This window comes from Anomaloglossus baeobatrachus, chromosome 4 (genome assembly GCF_048569485.1).
Source record: "Anomaloglossus baeobatrachus isolate aAnoBae1 chromosome 4, aAnoBae1.hap1, whole genome shotgun sequence".
Classification (NCBI taxonomy): domain Eukaryota; kingdom Metazoa; phylum Chordata; class Amphibia; order Anura; family Aromobatidae; genus Anomaloglossus; species Anomaloglossus baeobatrachus.
This window is the reverse complement of record NC_134356.1, coordinates 79,708,518-79,723,671: the sequence shown is the minus strand read 5'-3', so window position 1 is coordinate 79,723,671 and position 15,154 is coordinate 79,708,518. Positions and strand designations below refer to the sequence as shown.

The window sequence follows — 15,154 nt, the reverse complement described above, 5'->3', positions numbered from 1 at the left end:
CAGAGAAATCCACACAGAGTCCAATGGTAAACCAAATTGCCAGTGACCGGTGACCTCCGGAGGGTGTATTTGGGTCCCACACCCGGGTACAGCAAATAGGGGTCCCTTCCTCCTGCACTTAGTGTTTGTGTCTTCAGTTTGAAATAGGGAAGGCCACTCCCGGAGATTCTATGTGTTGGGAGCTGTGGCCTGCGAGAACTGACCTGTGGGATCTTAGCAGGCAATTGCAGAGCCCTATCCCCTTCATTGGGCTTCCATCTCGCTCTCTCGGCTTGCTGGTGGGACAAGACGTGGAATCTTGTCCCCGGCTGGCTAATTGACAAGGTGCTTGAAGCTTTCCTCGCCCTAGGGTCCAGGCACCCTGACTGTGCACGGCCTCCGGACCAGATTCTCGCTGTCGGCACCGGCGTGCTACAACCCTGCCCTGGTCCACTTTAGGTCTCCCGTGACCGGATCTCCATCGCCTGTGGCCCTGTTTGCTGACTGCCACCTAGTCAGTAGTCCAGTAGTCCAGAGTCTCCAACCCCTGACTACCCTGTTACTTCACGCTCCTCTAACTTTCTCACTCCACACTGGACTCACTCCCAGCTCGAACTCTAACTTCAACTGACGTGTTCCTTCCCCTGACACCTCAGGACCCCTAGGTGGGCGTCACCATCCACTTGGCCCCGCCCACTGGTGTGTCCCTATTATCATGGGGGGTGACTAGGCTTAGCTGGCTGATGTTGTGTACCTGGGTGTGGGTTTGTGTTGGTATGCCAAGGAGGATGGAGTCCTGCACCTGGAAGATTTGTGCAGTCTCTGTGACAACCTGGTTTTGCCAGGGCGTCACACACCATTTTCAGGAGTGTACTGTTTCTGGAGGCGGACACCTGGACATAGTAGACTGCCTTTGGGTCTCCGCCTCCAGAAAACGTATACTTCGGAAAATGGTGCAAGATAGTGCACATGGTGATTTCGTCTACACCATTATAGTCAGTGGTCCCGTCGGCACATACATCTGAATCCTGTTTTGCGGGAAGTTTTGACAGAAGTCCCGACGGGACCACTGAACGGAGATCAGAACACAATGTGAAAGTGGCCTTAGAGAACAGGAGAAATAATGGTCCAAATCGGACCTGACAGATCTTTCTCTCTGAACTTCATCTGTCCGATTTAGGTCGGCATCCCCCATACACATTAGACTGTCAATATCAGAAAAACTGGCCTACACATGCACATTAGAGTAAAGTTGTCTAAATACACCGATGTCAACAGTTTGGACCAATCATCTAATAGCATCCATACTCTCTCCTCCAACATCAGTCATGGAAGATAAGGTTCTGGCAGTTTAAATCCAAATACCTTTGGAGTCCCCGCAAGAAATATTTGACAGCGACTTTCTTCTCTTTCCATTGAAAGCATATAAATACTTGGCCAAGTTTTCATGCGTAAGGGGTTGTGAAATGTCCATTGACGTGTATCGCATATGTATGGCCAGCTTATGTCTTTTATCTAGAACAAACTGGATATTGCAACATTTGAGGTCAAAGTACAATCAATGGCTTCCTAATTACAAGTTGTCTAGACAACACGTAGATTGTTCCATTAAATAACCAATGTGCCAAATGGAAATGTCAGAATCAAGAAAATTACCTTGGTTGGATGATGATTTAGCAAGAGGGCTTGACGGACTTTAAAAACTATCTTTAGTGTACAGGAACATATCGTACCACAGTGCACAGAAATAATGACATCTTGAAATGTAAATGACTAAGATGTTTTTCTCATTCTAGGAATCTCCTTTTGAACCAGAGTCCTTTAAATATACCATTGTATGTGAGAAGCCAAATAACAACCTCAGCAAATTCAAAGGTTATATGTAAGTATCTGTATCCGTGCGTCGGTATTGAAATGTTAAGCAAATATCACTTTCTATTATTCACCCTAACATTGTTCTCATTAGGCCCAAGGGTTGCAAGATGAGTTTTATTCTTGGAGGCAAGGCTCAAAAAGACACCAAAGGATTGTGGTAGAGCAAGTGAACAATATCGGGTTATTTTATTATGCTCCACCTAAAGACGGCATCCACAGAAAGCTCCCACCAAATGACAACCGCCCCTTACTATCTTTGACCAAGCACATTTGAGAATTTGGTTGGCGTTGACCTGGTTCTCTGGAAGATCATTAGCAATAGAAAAGGTTCCTTGAGAGGGATTAGCACTTTAGGAGAAGAAATACAGAAACGAAGCTTCCCAAAAATGTGCCGACATGGTCTTAGTTCAAGATGTTTACAGACATGTTTAGTCAGGAAAACCAAAGTTTTACCTGTACAAACTTGCTGACTTATACAATGAATTAGAAAATGTTAAAGGGAACCTGTCACCACTTTTTTTGGCTGTAAGCTGCGGCCACCACCACAGGGCTCTTACATACAGCATTCTAACATAAGAGCCCAGGCCGCTGTGAGAACATAAAAAATAGTTTATAATACTTACCTAACGGTCGCTCTGCGGTGGAATTGGGTCATGGAGGCGTCTCCGTTCTCCGCTGCTGGCGCCGCCTCTTTCGGCCATCTTCGTCCTCTTTCTGAAGCCTGTGTGCATCAAGCATGTACGTCATACACACTCGTCGGTCCTGCGCAGATGCACTACAATACTTTGATCTGCCCTGCTCAGGGCAGATCAAAGTACGCCTGCTCAGGACCTGAATGCCGGCGAGTGTGGATGACGTCGGACGCGTCATGCACCGCGGCTTGAGAAGAATGAGGACGAAGATGGCGAAAAGAGGCGGCGCCGGCACTGGACAACGGAGACGCCTCCGTGACCGAATTCTACTGCAGCGCGACCATTAGGTAAGTATTATAAACTGTTTTTTATGTTCTCATAGCGGCCTGGGCTCTTATATACAGCATGTAGAATGCTGTATGTAAGAGCCTTGTGGTGGTGGCCGCAGCTTACAGCCAAAAAAAGTGGTGACAGGTTCCCTTTAACAATGAGCTGTGAAAATGCCTCCCGATTTGGCCCTCATACACATTAGCAAAGAGCCAACTGAACCTTCTGTTCCACACTTTGTACAGTGGCCTCTCAAATCTCACCCAACAAATGATGTCAGAGAAGGACTGCACATGTTCAATTTCAATTCCTAACTCTTTTGTTCTTCCAGGAGAGATAAGCCACCATCAGAGGTCTCTGGCAGTGGCTTACTCCCTTCTCCTTATTGAAAATAGATGTACGTTCAGCCAAGATGTAAGTCGAGAAAGATTGTGGTCAGCAGAACCTTCATTTAGCAGACAGCTATTCAAGTCATATGTGCATTTTTTCTCTGTGGTGGTTTGTCTTGATGAAGAAACCAATGGGTTTCGAAACGCGTAAACTTCAATAAACCACATGTTCCTCACTCCCTGGTCTGGACACCATTCAATTGTTGGCAGTGTGGATTATATCCACTGTCTCCCATCCTTTGATCATGTTTTCTCTGTATCTTTTCAATACATCTGTGTTCTACATTTAATCTTAAAAATGCAAAACTCCAATCAATTATTCTTACAACTAGCTTTTGTTCACTAAGCAACAAAATAGACAAATTAAGGAGCTGTATTACAGTCTTCATTGTTCCCAGCTGTCACTTTATTTTTATGATGGCTCATTCATATTCCACGTATATTGATGTTGATGTTACTTATCTAGAAGACTTTGTATCTTCCTTGTTTTTTTCTCGCTACCATGTCAGGTACGAATTGTTCATTTGCTTTTAACCTAATGCCTCACACAATAAAAAAGCAATAAAATAGCTTTAAAAGTAATGCATAAACAAATATTAGGATGGCGTCAAACACCGAACAGTTATTCAAAGGCATCTAGTAAGGATTTGTGATCGGGTATTTTCCTTGGTTTATATACGGAGAGCTCAAACCTACATATAATAAAGTGCACACATTCAGTCAGATATGCACAGTATATATAATGGAGCAATAAAATTTCATTTAAAACATAGCCTTTAATATTAATTAAAAGAAATATAGTCACATTCTCAAATTGATTAAAATAACCGCTATCCAAAGTAAAAAAGCTAACGCGCAAGCCAAAAGGCAAAATAATTTTCTACCTGTGACCAAAACAAGGTGTAGGATATATATAATGACAATCTTGATTAACAGTGGGCTATCTTGACAGAGGTGGTCAGTATAAAAAAAGAATCCACCCCAAACAGTAAAGGCTACTTTACATGCTTTGATATCGGTACCGATATCGCTAGCGTGGGCACCCGCCCCCATCTGTTGTGCAACACGGGCAAATCGCTGCCCATGCCGCACAACATCGCCCAGACATGTCACACATACTTACCTGTCCGGCGACGTCGCTGTGACCGGCGAACCACCTTCTTTCTAAGGGGGCGGTTCGTTCAGCGTCACAGCGACGTCACAGCTGCGTCACTGAACCGCCGCCCAATAGAAGCGGAGGGGCAGAGATGAGCGGGACGAACATCCCGCCCACCTCCTTTCTTCTGCATTGTGGCCGGGAGACCGGTAAGGAGAGCTTCCTCGTTCCTGCGGCGTCACACGGAGCGATGTGTGCTGCCGCAGGAACGAGGAACAACTTCGTTACTGCTGCAGTAACAATATTTGAGAATGGACCCCCATGTCACCGATGAGCGATTTTGCACATTTCTGCAACGATGCAAAATCGCTCATAGGTGTCACACGCAATGGCATCGCTAATGCGGCCGGATGTGCGTCACCAATTCCGTGACCCCAACGAGTTCACATTAGCGATGTCGTAGCGTGTAAAGCCCCCTTAAGAGATATCATGCCAATTCAATGGTCCATGTCGCAGATAGAGGTGGACCATCAGAAAAGAGCTACCCAAACCAATAAAGAAATATAACTAGCATTAGCGTTCATAACCATACCTCATATAAAAAAAAAATGTATAGCAGATAGAACAAGAAAGGTAGGAACGAGCTGACCCAATTTTCATAGTCGTGACATATTAGTCCCAATGACTCCTGTTCCTCCTCCTTGGATATCAGGTACTAACCTTGTAATACCCTATAAGCTATTATGGCCCAGGTTAGTCCCAGTAACTCCCGCCCACAAGGGACAGTCCACTGTGAATACTGGATAGATGCACATCACGGTTGGGGATGTCTGCACATTGGGCATTTTTATTGGATATATAGATACGTGCTAAGTTCCCCTGATGAACCCAGAGGGAAAAAATGCATAAGGAGAGCATGAAGAGACAGTCTAGGGCTTCCTGGTAATAGGCGTAGCTGTGGACTGGCCTTGTCAGGGCGGCAGTTATTGGGACTAAGCAGACTTTTCAAAGCAATTATATACCAGAATTCTGTCAAAATTGCTTTGATGTATCTGGATCCTTCTGACCCCTTAAACACATTTTTCAGTTGATTGCTTAGCACACACCCCTGCTTATTGCCAGGTTGCCATATTCTTAGGGAGCTCTGATGGTGCAGTGTTATTCAGCAACAGAAACGTATGTAAAGAAATGAACTTGAATGTACATTTGAAAAAGGTCGTTGGCCGAAACGTCACACATGTACCAAGACGCCACGTTATTCTAAAATAAAAGCCTGACTGATTTCTCTGAGTGCCGGATTTCTTCTGTCTACAGGGTTGGACCCTATCCGAGCACCTCCCAACATAATGTGGAGTGCCTTATTACCATTACAAAGAAACATATGGTCCACCAGTATTTCTGCTCTTCACTACTCAGGAGTAGAAAGACAGCACATGTGACCTGTATGTCAGCACAGCGATGTAGTAGGTTAGAGAGCCCCCTGCCATCTTCCAAGTAGCTTCCAACCTTCCATAAGATTACTTGTAATGGGACTGAGCTCATGAATTTAATGGCTTACAATAGTGGGCATTACTTGAATGAGACATTGGAGAGCATAGGGCCCATGTTCTGTTCTTGCACAGGGGCCCTCTACTGCCTGTGTCTGCCAGGGTGGTATGTTGGTAGAGACAATTAAGATACTTGACTCAGGTTCCTTAAAGGGATCCTGTCATATCCATAAATGCTACCAATCTGCAGATATCTGGTTAATTTGCAGGTAAATTAAAATCATGCCTGCCTGCTTTACTGAAATAACAGCTACAGGGAGAAAATTATGTTCTATTTTCCCTGTACCCACTGGTTTTGAGTCATAGTGGCGGTTCATAGAGCAGTAACAGTCACTGCTTACTACACAGTAAGCATGGTTGCAATTACTCTGGCATATTGACAGCGCCGCAGCGAGTGTGTGCAGAGCAGGTTGTCAATCAATGTGCCAGGGAGAGAGTACAGTGACTAATTATACCCTGCACTTCTCCAATAACTGGAAATGAGGAGCCGCAGAGGTAGTATAAGATAATTTTCTCCCTCTAGCCACTGCTTCAGTACAGTTTCTGGACATGACCGATTCCCTTCAAAACATGATATGGCCATGCCAACTGCTCTTATTAACTATATATATATATTTATTTTTGATGTGTTACTTAATTTGGTTTATTTATAGGGAGCAGAGTAATGGCCATCGTACAGGATTTGGCACAGAAAGTCTTCTTCTTCGAGGATGTACTGTCCGAAATACAGAAGAAGCCATTGGAGTTGTGGTCTATGCAGGTGATTTGTCTTTCACTTTATTTTCAAGTATTTTGTTGTAGTATTGTGAATATAATACATGAGGTAGCCAAAGTTTAAAAAAAAAAAATTGGCAACATGGTGAATTCTGGTACGTGCATACGGGTGTCTTTTTTTTTTCTCTTAGATGGGTCTACTCAAGAACTCATTGGAGCACCTAAAAATGGTCTAGTCTTCGAAAGCTGTCAAAAGGCTAATGGAAGTGACCTGACTATTCTTCAGGCATTTGTCATTTGTAAGCCGTTCACTAATTTACGGTATATTCACCATTAAGAAGAAAAGGTTTCTGGCAAAAAACGAAGAAAACACAAAAACACCAGCGCGGTCTTTCTTAAGAGTCTTCTGCTTCAAAAACCCTGCGGGTACAATGGCATCTAAAAGACGACACATACCCTTAGATCAAAAACTCCAGAAAAAGCATGCACGTAATCTATTTTTTGCAAGCTTGACCTTTAGAATACCAATATCTTCTATTGTGAAATTAAGGGTGCAGCAAGTTATTTAGTGACATTTTATCTTCAAGGCTCCACCCTTCCCGTAAACAAGCACTTCCTCATATTTACTTTTTTTATGCTTGTGAAGAAATAGGAATTAAGTATATTACGAACTTTCCGAAAATATGCTAGTACAAAGTCTATCTACACAAACAGCTTTTCATAGAAGAATGGTGAAATTTGCTAGTGGCATGTGCCAAGCTTATAAAAGTGCCAGACAGACGTGTCGAAACTTGGCATAGTCTGCCCTTTATAAGTAGGATCCACTATTTGCATATTCTCATCACATTCTCATTTTCTGTGTGCTCAGGGGATATAAAATATAAAGAAAATAGTAAATGCATGGGTCAAATACAATCCCTTAAAGCATCACTCCAGTGGTTTTCTTTTATTTTACCTCTGGAGTGGTGCTTCCAATCTAAGGTCCCTGCACTAAGTCTTATACTAATCCTCCGGCGCCTTCATCTTCTATCACCGCTGCTTCCGATTGTCTTCTGCAGTTTGTGACCTGGCTGCTGCTCCATTGATTCATGTAGCATGCCGTAGGTCACCTTTCAATGTAAGTCTATGAGAGCCTACTTCTGGCTCTCATAGACTTGTTTTGAGATCTTGCGACCTAACGTCTAATTACCAGCCAGTCCCAAGATGGCGTTGTGGGACTGGAGCAGCGCCGGTTTAAAGATGAAGACAGTGGCAAGTGACTATAAGAGAGGGCAGGGGGGACTTAGATTAAAAACACAACTCCAGCGCTGAAAAACAAAGCTCTGCAGTGTTGCTATAAATTCAGTTTAATGTTATTCTCATGTCAGACCAGACAGGATCACTTTGGTTTAAGAAGTTTGATGCTCTAACTCAATTGCTAAGGTAACTCAGATAAAATTGGCACATATATGTAACTTCTCAGCCTCTTGCTTGCCAAATAGAAGGTGAATTTGCCCAAATTGTGTCACAATCAGAGGGTTAAGGTGAACCTGACAGTGTGTGTAGGCAGTCTGATTCATGGGCAGCAGGTATCAGGCACTGGCTGAATGATTTCAGGAAAGTATAATCGATTCTGAAATGCTGCAGTGTTTTAAAGAAAAACATATCTTTAAAAGCCGCCGGGGACCGAGCAGCAATTGAGACTAGTTGGGTAGTCAAATCCCCGGTGGCTTCTACCCACCTGCTGCCCTGGACTGACAGGTCTCTCCCTATAAAGGTTAGTGTTTGAATTGACGTGTAAATGAGGCTAAAGTGCTTTCGATGTGTGGAAGCTCTTCCCAAGTCTCTGTCACTCTAGCTCTATTCCAAGCCCAGCACTTCTTGACTAATACCTCCTTTTACTGTGTGACTTCAATTTAAGGATCTGTGAGTCAAGCACAAGAAAGCAACACTGGACACAGGAAAAAATTAGAGTGAGATGCTGAAAGCACTTAGAGTAACTGTTGGTTTATTTTTTTTCATAAACCAATAGTTCACATGAACATAAGAGATTTTGTAATATATCTTAGAAGAGAAATCTGTTCCTTTCTTCTCCTGGACTGATCTTTCATTCTTAAAATCTTAATTCTTGTGTGTCTTCGGAGAATACAGATTTTCACATTGTGGCGATAGGAGGTTACAGTTGGTGTTCATAAAGTTCTATTGAAGACTGTGACTGTTCCTCAGGATGTCTAGGTCTACCTCTGGACCATTCCTTCTCCTCCCAACTCCTTTTTTCTGGCTGGGTCTACCTCTAGATCATCCCTTCGCCTCCCAAATCCTTTTACTGGCTGGGTCTACCTGTAGATCATCCCTTCTCCTCCCAACTCCTTTTTCTGGCTGGGTCTACCTCTAGATCATCCCTTCTCCTCCCAAATCCTTTTTCTGGCTGGATCTACCTCTAGATCATCCCTTCTCCTCTGAACTCCTTTTTCTGGCTGGATCTACCTCTAGATCATCCCTTCTCCCAACTCCTTTTTCTGGCTGGGTCTACCTCTAGATCTTCCCTTCTCCTCCCAACTCCTTTTTCTGGCTGGATCTACCTCTAGATCATCCCTTCTCCTCTGAACTCCTTTTTCTGGCTTAGGTCTACCTTTAGATCATTCCTTTTTCTCCCAACTCCTATTTCTGTAGAATTTTAAAAGCACCAACTGCCATCTATCTCCGTAATGGGAAAGTCTGTCTTCACTGTAGCAGAGACATTTTACCTGTGAATTGAGGGTGAAAGAAAATCCAGGAGTAGAGATGAATGGACCCATTGAAATTCGGTTTGGCGGGTTCAGCCGGACCTTGACCTCAACCCCATTCACTGTTGGAACAGTTAGGCTTTCCGTCCACATGCAGCCAGACATCCAATCACGCTATTGTTAACCCCAGTGGGAGCCGGTCAAACACTGCAAGTGGCTCACACTGCATCGGGCACCAAGCATATCCTAGCACACCGATGCTCATGCAAATGGTCAGCATATGTAAAGCACACAAACTCCGAATTCAAACACTGATTTTTGGTAAAGTCCGTGTTCGGTACGAACACCGAACTTTAGTTTTCAACTTCGCTCATCTCTGTCCAGGAGGGGAAAAAAAGAACATGTCTCTGATTAAAATATATTACAAAGTTGGTTATTTTCATGTGTACTATTGTTTTCTGATATAAAAATTAAAACAACGGTTACTCTTAAAGCCTAATTTCCTTTTTCGTTTTACTGCTGATTACTCCGTAACGGAGGAACGGAGCGGCCATGTAAAGGTATTACTAGACTTGTCTCTAAAAGAGATATATGTGCATATAAATAGTTTTGGGGGGGTGAAATCCGACCTATAGATTGCCTTTTAACATCCTTTTTTTCCATATTTTTTGATTCCGTTATTGTTGTTCAGTTTTTCAGCTTTATTATTGCAGAATAGACCTCTAAGCTATTCTGTATAATGCCATACTCCGTTTAGCACGGTGACACCTCGGGGTCTTTGACGAGATAAATATGCAGTGAATTCCGTCTTTTCCATTCCTTTTCTCACTGCATATGATGTGTATGTTCATTTTCTAATGGTTATTATATTTTTAGAATCAGACATGTTCTTGTTTTCTATTCCGGCATTCTCATAGGCTGATATCATTATTTCTCGATGTTCCCATCAGTGTCCATAGTGCTTATTCCTGCTGTAGGCGAGCAGCTAAATGTATTTCTAGTGCCAAGTGAGAATGGATCATGAGTGAAATTAGAGTCAGATAAATGAATCTGGCTATACCTTGCCGAGATCAAGCAGAGGGCAGCACATATGCAGTAATGATCACATTTAGTCCACTTGATGAAGCCTTGAAGCAATGTCCAGCTGCTCGCTTCAACATTTGGGGCTCTGGAGGTCACCTCTTTTTCTAGTGTGCTTATCCATTGGCTTATTAATGCAAGAGCCAATTAGAAGAACAAAATAAATTATTAGATTTTAAAATGTAACTTTTGTTAGTATCTTACAAGAGCCATTCTGTCAGGAGCTTGTATGAGGATCTATGGTGCCATCATCCGTTGTCTCTTAGTCCTCGAGCGTTGTTTCAAAAATGTCTCTTACTCCTCGAGGGTTGTTTCAAAAATGTCTTAGTCCTTGAGGGTTGTTTCAAAAATATCTTAGTCCTCAAGCGTTGTTTCAAAAATGTCTCATAGTCCTTGAGCATTGTTTCATAAATATCTCTTAGTCCTCGAGCGTTGTTTCAAAAATAGCTCTACTTTTAGCCCCTGTGTTTGTGGTATCTATATGTGATTTTACCCTGAGGAAGGAGTAGGATTCCTCTGAAGGAAGGAGTTAGGTTCCTCTGAAGGAAGTATTTGGATTCCTCTGAAACGCGTTGGCTTAATAAATCGCACTGAACGAATCCTGTCTTTAGGTCTCTATCGGGCAGCGCAGGTTTAACCCTTTTCTTATTTAACTCTCATTTTAGAATATTATGCATTTTTAACCATTTCCCTTTGACTATCACATTTAGTTAAGTGGTGCTTAGCTGTAGGTGGGCTGTAATACCAACACAACCAATACACTGTGGGGGGCGCTGATTCTGGCAATCCTTGTTAAGTGTAATCTCACACAACCTCTGCTACTACTCTTTGAGGCCGTTTTTGTACATTGGGCCTAAATCAAATTGAAGAAGGGCTTCTCAGTGTGGCTAATGAAGGACATATACTACCCCTTGTAAATTTAGAATTTGTCTTCTTAAAGGGTTTGGTCAGCCCAAATAAATACTGTCTACATGAGCTTTAGAGACAGCAGTTATATAAGTTATATCCATTATCCCGATTGTCAGTTTGGCCTTCTCCTTGTCCTAGGATTGGCAACCCTACTTTCGGTCCTATGCTCTACATCAGCGGTTGGTGACCTCTGGCTCGCAAGCCAGATGTGGCTCTTTTGATGGCTGTATCTAGCTTGCAGACAAATCTTTAATAAAAAATATTGTATTTTCCGGTTCGTAAGACGCACTTTTCTTCCCCAAAAAATGGGGGGGCATCTTACAAATCTCATATAGCTTCCCGGGGCGGCAGTGGTGGCACAGGATTGGCGATACTGCGGGCTCATGTAGTGTCGTGGCGACGAACACAATTGATCTGCCGCCGGACTGCGGGATCCTTTGAATCTCCCACAGTTGACAAGATTGACTTCAAGAAATTGGCCGCGGAGGTGGAGTGTGCGCAGATAAAACTTCACGGCCATTTTCTTGAAGTCCATTGCGTCAATCTGCACACGTGCTGTGGCCATTTTCTTGAGCTCGATCTCGTCAACTGCTGGAGATTCAAAGCAGCCCACCGGCAGATCAATGGCGCCCGCCGCCGTGACACCCCACGAGCCCGCAGCAGTATTGCTAACTCTTCACACACTGACCCTCTTGAGCCACAACATCCCCTCCTCCATGCCTACAGCATTCCCCAACCTGTCTCCTGGGACCTTCTGAGCCGCTCCACCACCGCCACTCCCCCCTGGTGAGTATGGCTCTCATGGAATTACATTTTAAAATATGTGGCGTTCATGGCTTTCTCAGCCAAAAAAGTTTCCAACCCCTGCTCTACATATAGAATTCTGATTCATCACGTGACCATTAGTTTAGTGATGGGTGAATAGTAGCTATTCGTGTTCGGGTTATTCGTAACGAATCCCAAAGTACCATTCTGGTATTCGTCACAAATAACGAACCTAATGCAAGTCAATGGGGACCCCAAGCATTTTTGTTGTCTTGGCGAATACTGGAATAGTGCTCGGTATTAGCTAAACATTATCCGAATACGAATAGTTACTATTCGCCCATCACTAGTGACTATGTATGTTGGGGACTGGCTGTTCAATTAAATTACTAAGCCAGCCTCATTCCTGGCTGACCAGCCCCCTATACAAACAGCTTTGGTTATTTGCCGACACCGGATATATTAGGGAGCTGCCAAACTGGGACCAGTGTGGCTACCCGATGGTTAGAACATCTATATTACTAACTTTACTTAATTCATGTATATTTTGTGCAACTGGACAACACCATTAACCTTTCTCGTGTTTTACTGATCTGGTTATTTTAACAAAACTGAAGTAAAATTAGATGATTCTATTTAGAAATGCTGTTTTCAGCTTTTTCTTATGTAAGAAATATGGATTGACTGTATATTAATCAGTTCTAACATTTTTCATTAGTCTTGAGTATGCAGTGGATTGTTATTATTAGATATCGTAATCTACATTCCAGTCACTTAAATAAAAAAAAAAAGAAAAACATCTAAAAAAAATTCTTGGCTGTCAGCACAACATGCAAATCTTGCCATAAAAGTTGCTCTTTTGGGTCAAAATGGTTAATTAAAGCACTTGATTCTTCCTGATTGCTAAGAAACAGCAGGCAGCGGCACGCTGAGCAGCTCTGTAAATGCATTCATATATAAAGATATTTATTAAAATCCTGTTATTTCTATTTTTTCTTTCCCCAAGGGCATGAGACCAAAGCAATGCTGAACAACAGTGGTCCACGTTACAAGCGCAGCAAGCTGGAGAGACGGATGAATATCAATGTATTCTGCTGTGTTGGCCTCCTCATAGTCATGTGCCTCATTGGAGCTATAGGTTAATATTTTACCACTTTTTAACATTTTATCCCTATTTGCATTTCTTTGTTCCTTCCTTTTCTTTTTTGTGGATTTTGACCAGAAGATGAAATTTCACATTCCTCATCAAGGAGGAAGCATCGGTTAGAATCCCATCCAACATACAGCATGAAATTCTGGTCTTAAGGCCCCTTTACACACTGCAACATCGCTAGTGATATCGCTGTAACGTCACCGGTTTTGTGACATAATAGCGACCTCCCCAGCGACATTGCAGTGTGTGACACGCATCAGCGACCTGGCCCCCGCTGTGAGGTCGCTGATCGCTACAAATCTTTCAGGAACATTTTTTGGTCCTTTGTTTCTCGCTGCGCAGCATATATCAGTGTGTTTGACACCGTTACAACAACCTTTGTTAAAGACTTAGAACCCAGCCCGTAGGCGTGCTATAGCGTTCCCTTTCCCGCCCCCTTACCTCCGATTGGTGGTCGCTGTTGCGTTCTGATTGGGCGGCTTTCACTGAAAAGAAGGCAACTTTAGCGCTTCCGTCCTTTGTTTCAAAGCTACCTTGTTCCTGAGCATGCTGGTTTTCGGATCATTAGAGAGTTCTCCAGTCTGCAATACTATAAAGCCTGTACGGTAAGCATCATTTGATTGAAGCTGTATAGATAAACCAGTGTGGAGTTGCCGCACAGAGAACTCTACAAAGATCCGCTAAGCAACAGAAGCTCAGGGACAAAGGATATACAAGCGCGACTTTTGTCAATCTTTCCAAGCTCGGGGTCGCCAATAAAAATGCACTAGCGATCACCAATCAAAGCTGAGAGGTGCGTGTAAAAAGGACACCTAGGTGGCTTCAGCGCCAAACACCACGCCCCTAACATAGGTGTGAGTCATCAAATAGCTGCTGTGTGACACATCCCCAACGACCAGCGAGGTCGTTCTGCAGGTCCATATCGCTGCTACGTCGTTGGCCAGATCTGCCTGTTTTACAGCTAAACAGCGACTGTTTAGAGACTTTCCAGCGATCCCAGCCAGGTCGGGATCGCTGGTGGGATCGCTAGAAAGTCTCAGTGTGTAAAGGGGCCTTTAGGTCCACATGGAGGTCTCTTTTTAGAAACAAGTAGGAAGTAAGCTGCTTTTATAATGGTCTGTTGGGAAAGATTTGGAATCCTTCCAAAGAGCGCAATTCTTTATCTTATCATAAGTTTCAAACAGTTCTAAGCATAAGACAAAAAAGAAATAAGGAAATAAGAGCAACATATTTCCTAACATTTCTCGACATAGTTCTTAACACTGTACTTTTTCTAATACACTTAAAGTAAGAGTAAGATACATATTTCTTCATTCGGTGATTTCCAAGCTTAATTGACAGGAAAAGATCCAGACAGTCTTTAAGTGTCTCTGAATGAAGATATGGGTGCAAGCCCCATCTTGTCCTGTATTTTGGGTATCTTCATATAATCATGTCCATAACAGAGGGATCAGTTTCTCATGATGTGTATAATCAGCTGAGGAAGAGTGTTTTAGGGTATGTGCCCAGGATCAGGACTCACTGTGTCCTGGACGCATTGGGTCCTAAGTCTGACCTGCAGGGCCATGTGTCTCTTCCGCAGGAGAACACGCAGGAGATCGCAGCTGCTCGTACACACGATTAGGGTTCAGTGCACTGTGGTCTCTCGTTTGTGTTCTCCCTATGCAGGACGCATGAGAATCCGCAGCAAACAATTAACATGCTGCGGCTTGGAAAGCCGCACCGCAGGTCAGTGTTTACTGAGGAAAAATCCCACCCACTAATTTGTACTGTACAATGCAGTGTTTTGGATGCAGCGAAAACACTCTCTACATCCAAAACACTGATCGTGGGCACGCACCCTTACAGTTGAAACGCGTTTGTGTTTTTTATATATTTTTAACAACATAAAAGTTTTTTTTATTGGATGCCTGGTCAATCAACTTTTTGTAGGAGCACTATATACCTGGATTTTATTGAGCAGAAATGCCAAAGAAATGGCTC

The 15,154-nt window shown here is 43.2% G+C and overlaps 1 protein-coding gene across 4 annotated transcripts in view; it reads left to right on the top strand.

Moving 5' to 3' along the window:
* The window catches only part of ATP10B (ATPase phospholipid transporting 10B (putative)), a 739,295-nt gene that overhangs the window by 674,780 nt on the left and 49,361 nt on the right, over positions 1-15,154 (top strand). For all 4 annotated transcript variants that reach the window (XM_075344442.1, XM_075344439.1, XM_075344440.1 and 1 more), the window contains 3 exons: positions 1,776-1,861; positions 6,499-6,605; positions 13,025-13,156. In XM_075344442.1, the coding sequence (XP_075200557.1) occupies positions 1,776-1,861; positions 6,499-6,605; positions 13,025-13,156 (325 nt within the window). The remainder of the gene's footprint in view (positions 1-1,775; positions 1,862-6,498; positions 6,606-13,024; positions 13,157-15,154) is intronic.